The sequence below is a fragment of the Medicago sativa genome, chromosome 8, assembly GCF_051527215.1.
Source record: "Medicago sativa cultivar Bolivia chromosome 8, Bolivia_mono, whole genome shotgun sequence".
In the NCBI taxonomy this organism is placed as follows: Eukaryota; Viridiplantae; Streptophyta; class Magnoliopsida; order Fabales; family Fabaceae; genus Medicago; species Medicago sativa.
Window position 1 is genome coordinate 77,558,712 of NC_140756.1, and position 7,877 is coordinate 77,566,588.

The 7,877-nt window shown below is 33.3% G+C and overlaps 1 protein-coding gene and 1 non-coding gene across 2 annotated transcripts; one reads left to right on the forward strand and one right to left on the reverse strand.

Annotated features, from left to right (window-relative positions):
- Positions 1–765: 765 nt before the first annotated feature.
- LOC146901774 (U1 spliceosomal RNA) lies at positions 766–926 on the forward strand. The gene has a single exon (XR_015024320.1). It is a non-coding gene; the product is annotated as a U1 spliceosomal RNA (small nuclear RNA).
- Positions 927–3,359: 2,433 nt separating this feature from the next.
- LOC146901775 (Calmodulin binding protein-like protein) lies at positions 3,360–7,668 on the reverse strand. The gene is made up of 7 exons (XM_085736051.1): positions 7,193–7,668; positions 6,486–6,564; positions 6,070–6,122; positions 5,420–5,907; positions 4,798–4,958; positions 4,377–4,580; positions 3,360–4,284 (listed from the first exon to the last, which is right to left on the reverse strand). Exons 1-7 carry the CDS (start codon positions 7,264–7,266, stop codon positions 3,700–3,702), a joined length of 1,644 nt encoding a protein of 547 aa, XP_085592177.1. The 5' UTR covers positions 7,267–7,668; the 3' UTR covers positions 3,360–3,699.
- Positions 7,669–7,877: the final 209 nt, after the last annotated feature.

Below are 7,877 nucleotides of genomic sequence, written 5' to 3' on the forward strand. Positions count from 1 at the left end.
ACAACAAAGGAGCTGAAGGGTGGAACAAAAAATCAGAGCAGGAAACATCAACATTTGCAAAATACATGGAAAATCTGACATCATTTTCTAAAGTTTGCAAACCAAATCATCATATAAATCAGAACCTTCTACCCCCATACCCTTGCCAATTTCATAAGTTAACAAAATACATAACCAAATTATCATCTACATTAGAAACGTGTTCTGTTCACATCCCCTCACCATCCAGTTTAGATGCATGTAGATGGACTTTTTCATCAATATGAGGCCAAAAATTCCTTTCAATAATATCCCAAAACAAACAAACACCAGCTATAATCACATGTTATGCACATGGAGATAACAAACAGTTATGATAAAATGTATCGAAAGCACACATGTGAAAATGTGCAAGAGAGTTGAAAAATTGGATTAAATCAACAAAAGTAGTCTAACATATATTGTCCCCTTTCTAGACTCTTCCACATAGTTTGACATTGATAGAACTCTATAGTTTGCATACTAATGATTGATATCTAGCTTATGATGAATTCTTATTTACCATAGTATCCTTACTAGAAGATGTTCTTATTTACCATAGTATCCTTACTAGAAGATAAAATAAGTGGTTTAAGGGTTGTAATTGCTCTACCATGTATGCCAATAGAGAAAGATATAAAAGTAGATGACTAGTTATATGACTATGCTAAGTCCCACATCGCTGAAAGTGAAGACGTGAGAGTGTTGAGGTTGTTATAAATAAAGAGGAAGTAGCAACGTTGTAACATACTTACCTGGATGGGGTCTATGAGTGATCATGAAGGCTCATGGCCTAGGTTGGTGACCTCCATTGCACTTAGGAGGGGTGCCAGCCTAAGGTGTTCTCAAGTAGAACAGCCTACATCATAATTTGTTGCTGAGGGGGCCTGCGTTCGCGCGGCCCCTGCCCAATTCAAGTTAAATTTTTTTTTCTTCAATTTTCAGCATTCTCGTTAAATTTGTAGGGTGTGACGAAAAATTATTGTCATTTCACATCTTAAGGATTTTTTTTTTGAAGGGAACATCTTAAGGATTATTAAGGGCTTGTTTGAATGAGTTTTTGTTTTTAGTTTTTAAAATCTACTTCTTAATACAGTTTTGACATACAGTTTTTCAAAAGAAAATAGAAAAAAAAACTGTTTTGGTAATATCATTTCTTAAAACTGTTTTGAAAATGAAAAAATTTGTTTGGAAAACTGATTTCTAAAATCTGTTTCGAAAACTTAAAAGAACAAAACTGTTTGATATATATTTTATTTTTAATAGTTATTTATTTAAATCATAATATATTACCTAAACAATTAACTTCTTCTAATATATATATATATATATATATATATATATATATATATATATATATATAATTCCTCACGATGTATTTTAGAAGGCAATTTAAAATAAGGACCAAAAGTTATCTTCAATATAAAATTACCATCAAACTCAAAAATAAGTATCAGAAGATGAAGGTAATTTTGTAAAAAAAAAATTCATATAATTGTATCTAATCAAAATTAGTTGTTTTTTCAAAGAAGTGAACTCACACCTCTTAGACTTATTTATTCTGCTTTGATAAGACAAAAATATTATATCACACACTTTCATTTTGACAATAAATTACTAATTAAACAAAATTCATTAATAATGAGTACTATTTTAGGAAATCCAATTATATTTTATTTCATGATGGGAAGATTTTTATTTACGTAAGAAGACAATTGTATAATTTTACTAATTTAATAATCAGTACGGATTTCTGCAAGTCCGGGTATTTAAAATATGTTTATCTTATTCTATGTGTTAATAATTTTGCTAAATCCAGTTAATTGTATCCATCAATGCATCTTTTAATTTACGAATAATTAAAATATGGTTTGTTTTATTTTATTCGTATGTACCTATTATGATAATCGTCACGCACCGGTAGATAGTGAATTTAATTTATTGATATCATGCACACATAATTTTGGTCCTCATTAATTATATGTCTGACCCAAACAACACCGGATAAATACATTGGTTTTATTCATATTTTAAAACCTTTTTAATATGTTTTTCATATGAAATTCTATTTTCAAACGTTTTTGAATTTTGTTTTAATTGTACTATAATATTATTTTATTCAATAAATCATAGATACAAATGTTTTATGAGAGTCAAACTAAGAACACAGTTAACCCACGAAATAGTTGCATGATAGAGTGAAAAATATTGTCCAAGAACAATGAATAAAGTTGCAGAATATTACGGTAATGCCATTAATGAAAACTGGTTACTTTTCCGTGTTTTCATTTCAAAATTTTGAAACGAAAAACGCAAAACCGAAAACGAAAACACGTTAAAGCTGTTTTGATTTTTTACTTTTTAAAACAGAAATTTTGAAAATTGTTTTTAAAAACAATTTTCTAAAACAGCATATCCAAACAAGTTTTTCCTTTTCAAATTTTTAAAAACCAAAAAACTGTTTTTGAAAACTAGGGTGAAAACTAAATCAAACAGGCCCTAAGTACTTTGTTTTGTTTTGTTTTGATGTTGTACTAAAAAAAAAAATAAGTACTTTGTTTTGATGTATTTTTTTTCCATGTAAGCTCAACGAATGAATTTCAAATGAAAATCCACCGTTGATGAAATTTGATCTCACTTTTTTCATAATCTAGATAATATATGTAAACATTTAATGACGGGGAAAATTACCTGGTGGATAAATAATGGCATATGGTGCCCAAAGCTCATGAATCAAATTTTCAATGAATATTCCTCCATCAGAAGATAAATATTACTCCTCTGTTTTAAAATGAGTGTCGTTTTAGGTGTTTACACACATATTAAGAAATGCAATGATTAAAAGAAAGAGTGGTTATTTTACCAAATCATCCTTATTAACTATTGGTTAGTTTCAAAAGCAATATTTTGGAAGTAGCGTGCAGAGTATTAATTGGAGGATAAAATTGAAAAGAAAAAGTTATTATTGCATTGGAAACTGAAAGCGACACTCATTTTGAAACAAATTTTTTTGGCTAAAACGACACTCATTTTGAAACGGAGGGAGTAATTAGCAAATAAAAAATTAATACAAACATAGTTGGTGACATTCGTGACCTCATGGAAAAAATTAAACAAACCAAAGAAAATTCAACTTAGTCGGTTGCAAATTTCTGCTTGAGATAAGAGCAGCAAAAATATATTATTATTTAATTATTATTATAGGCTCAAAGACTACTACTTTCTCTGGCTTTGGCCTCTTGATTCCAATAGCACATATGATAGACAGTGCTCTCTAAAGCTTGGCAAGACCACTATGATGTATTCAATAGGCTTAATAATGATGGAATATTGTAGAGGACTAACATGGAAAACTGATTTTATTTCACAAAATATTGTTACAAAAATACGATCCAGAATAAAAGTCTATCTTGAAATTATTACTACTTACTATACTACCTTACTAAGCATCTGCTAACAATCAGAAATCCTCTCCTGACTGAAAAAAAGATAAAGTATTTACAAACTCAATTTTAAACATCAAAAGAGAAGAGCAAAACAGCTCTTTAACCTCTGGCAAGCTACAAAAACCAATGCATGGAGGGTGTATTTACATATATAAGAGAAACCCATAATTTTTCTTCTCTCAAACAGCACAATATTATTTTGTCGGCTGCATTCACAAACGCAATGTACAAAACCTTACCTATATAATTGGTTTCGTTGTTTCCTCACCATGAACCATTTCAGAACGTTGACTACCTTTCTCCATCTCCTCTGAGCTTTTCCCTTGGTCATAGATGTAGAAGGTGCCGGCATGAAGCTATCAACAGCACTATGTAAATCTGCTTCAATATGGCACTGAGATTGAAGATCCGCATCGAAAAATTGCAGATGATCTTCATCGCCAAAAGCATGGACTATTGAATCCATGTCACAGATTAAAGAGTTGGTGACTTGGACTGGAAAACCAAGATGTTGATCGTATCTAAGTCCGAGGCTTTCGAAATTAGGCAAGCCATAGTCGTCCAAGCTACTAGTTCCACCAACTGAGTAAATGGATGGCATGATATCGGTAGAAGACGCGCTTTCTTGTGTATAATTGAATCCTCCGGTCTTTTGAAGAGACAAAAGCTTGTTGGCGCTCGATCCCTCGGTTCTCGGAGAGCTTGGGGAGTAATGAACATTAGTTAAGTGTGAATAACCATCCATTAGGGAGGCCTCATCTTCAAAAGAGCCAAAATCGCCTAGGTTGAGTGCAGAAATGACCGAGATTTGAGCATCAGCCTGATCGTGGAAAATTAAATTTTGTAAGTATTAAGAACTGTGAATGAAAATGTGAAAAGTAAGGAAATTAGCGGGTGATCAGAGATAAATGCCTTTTCGGTTTCAGACAGCTTATCTACAGCGACATACTCGCTTTCAGCGAGCAGTCCTGTCACTTCTCCCACGGCATTGAAGACTACGTGAGGTTGTTGAGAATGAGAAGCGAACGACACGTGTCGCGTTGTATCAAGAACACAAGTCCGAGCATGCTCTACGGTTACTTCCCACATCTTTGCAGACATCCCAGTGCCCAGTATCTACACATTCCCAAGCAAAGAACTTTGTCATTTACCAAAGAGAGAAACCAACTAGTAGTACTTATCTAAACTGTCCCATGAAAGTATTTAAAAAATAAACTTTTAAAAGACAAAATCAAAAACAAGTCAAGACACTAAAAAATTGACATGCTTACCAACTTGTGGCAACAAATATATACCTAAACAGATAATTAAATAATAATGAATTAGTTCTTACAGTTCGCAGCTTCGCTGGATCGAGATTTAGTAGTGTGAGAAAATCTTTAACAGTACGTATCTTTTCACGACTCAAACGCCTGTGGAAAGCTCCATCTTTGCCTATCTTTTCCAGTCTCCAAACTTCATCCGACAGACTTGGAGGGTGGTGTTTCTTGTACACTGCAGCGAAAAATCAAATGTTAAACCAAGTTTTAAAAGCTCAAATATGTTCTGTTATAAGATATTTGTTGTAACTAAGGAAACCAGATTTTTAGCTTTCTACTTTTACCAATAACAAGAACGAAAATACAAAATGAGATAAATAATTCATTTACGCCAAGAAGAAAATCAATATGATAAAGGATCATAGAATCACATTTTTCACATTAAAAGATGTAAGTCAAGCAAACCCAACTGTTTTCATGTGAATCACATGTGTGTTCTACTGTTCTTCGTTTATTATGGTTTGTGTGGATTGACCTATTCTAACAGAACCTTACTCTCTTAAAAGTGAAATCATTGTCTAACATCGACAGTCAAAATTAGTCTAAAAAGTCAGTTGTGATAGCATCTGAAGTTATTAGATCTTATTGCATCTAAGCAGAAAAAATATTAGCACATGTTTTTACACAAATACTCACATTCTCCTCTGTGATCCCTAACAATAAATGAATCTGTCTTTGCTTCTCTTATTCTAATACCGTTAAAGTTGTCCACAACTCTTGCCCCAAGCCTGAACCTACGACTCCTTGTCCAACTTGAATTATCGGTATATGAAATTTCACCTACCATACAAAGCCCGTCTTTTAGATATAAAATTACATCTCCTGTAAGGAGGGGCTTTTTTCCATCCCTCTCTCTCACAATATTGTTCTTGAAATCTTCAGGCATCCAAATGTCACTTTCTTCTTCGAAATCACCCTCAAGGACTACAATTTCCACCTTAGCTGAAGATTCAGGTCCTGTACAAACAACCTTCCCTGTTAAGGTGTCAACTAAACGTATTCTTAAGTTTGAGCCATCTTCTCCTTCAATTCGAGCTCCTGTAAAGACAGGGAGAGATATGCTGTTTTCGAACTGCAGCTGCAAAGTTCTTGATTCTGAAGTATTCATCTCCTTTCCACAAGTCCTGAAAACAAAGCAAAAAAGATGCATGAGAAACGGTTCAAGTAAACAGCTTCAACCATTAAGCAAAAGCTTTTTCTTTCCATAATCCATTCCCTTTGCTTCATACGCAACTCGATAAATGAGGCATGTGAATTTAAATTATCATTAGAAGATTATTTCTTACTGTTTCATGCTGCTCAAATGCTTCTTTAGCGCCAATTCAACTTCCTCTCTAACCTGCAAAGAAGTCACATAGCATCAATTATATACCAGTAAAAGTGGAACCAAAACCCAAACCAGCTCCTCCAAAAACATAATCAATATATGGTATCAGGCCAAAAGAATAGCCGCCATAAAGTGGATACAATACAACTACACAAGTTATTTACAGCCCACAAAGCATGGTGGTAACTCACAAACAACACTTAAATACTCTTAAGTAAATGAATTCACTTATTCTAAAATGCACTTAACCATTATAAAAATCCTAAAAGCATATAATATTACATCTTATAAAACAGAATAAAGTCATACACAAATAAATAGAAATGAACATGATATATATAAATGCAATGAACCGTAATATAATAGAGTTCATACCACTCGGCGAACCAAGGGCTCTAGAATTGGCTCCATCAAATTCCTAACTGATTGTAACTTCATCACTTCGCGCACCACACTAAAACAAAATGTCAAAAACATAACAAATTAGTCCCGTTAATAATCAAATAAACTGTGCATACAAAATGGTTCTAAATTGCAGTGGTGATCATGCTGCAAATCTTAATGTTGCAGCAAAATGCAGACAAATGCATGCACAATTGTGGTTACGATGTCACTAGAGACATCTAAAGTATTTATTTTGTGCCAACAATTTCAGTTGCAACCACAATTTAGAACTATAACAGTTGATTAGTACCAAGAATAATACACAAACAATGGCATTGCCCTTTTTCCTTAGAACATGAAATTGCACCTACTTAAATTCGAAAAAGGGATCAATTTGACACTTAATTTCCCATTTCATTTCATCCCTGGCAGACATTCCACAACGACAGTATAAGTACATATGAACTTGCCCAACATTAATTCGCTTCACAATCACACATATCAAACTCAATTTTTGCACCCCAATTAAATAAAAATGCAATTCACAATTTCACATTTGCAAAACCAAAAACACCCCATTTGATTTCAGATCAAAATTCATCGTTTTCACCATTACCATTTCCTCAAAACACAATCAAACAGCAAGATCAAAAATAAATTAAATAAAGTACAAAAAGATCATACACACAGTCACTGACCTGCTAAAAGGAGGAGGCTTTCTACGTTTATCATCTGGTGTCTTGTTATCATCGGGACCCCTCTTGAGCGACATAGTCGAAGAGACAGTAAGAATGAAGAAAGAGGAGAAGGTATTCAAAATTGAAACCAAACAACATGGGGGTGTAGACAGTAAGAATAAAAGATAGGAAAGAAACAAAACATGACACACCAATATATAATAATAAAACTATATTGTGACGCCAAAAAGAGGAAGTAACTGATAAACGACAAGACCATCAAATAAAAACGAAACTACTTTCTATCTCGTTTGAATAAGAAGAAAAAGTACATGTGTGTTGTGTTATGAAGTTTGTTTGGTGTAGGATGTTTCTGGGCTACGAAGAATTCTCGTTGTGTAGTGAAAAGAATCACCATGATTGTGGTTGATGAAGAGAAAGAGTGTTTCTTACTTCTTACGCGAAAGAAGAGAGTGAAAGGAAATGAAAATGAAAGCGAGAAGAGAAGAGAACAACCTCAAACAAAGGAAGGGAGGAAGTTGGTGTGGGACCCATGATAAGGCGCGTTTGTGTTATTGTGTCTGTCTGACTTGGTAAAACTGGGTCCTACTTTTCACTGTTTTAATTCAACACGCTTCTCGTGGCTAATTGTGTTTGCCACATGGTTTCACCGTTTTACTCATCAAGAGTTGAATGTGTGAAGTGC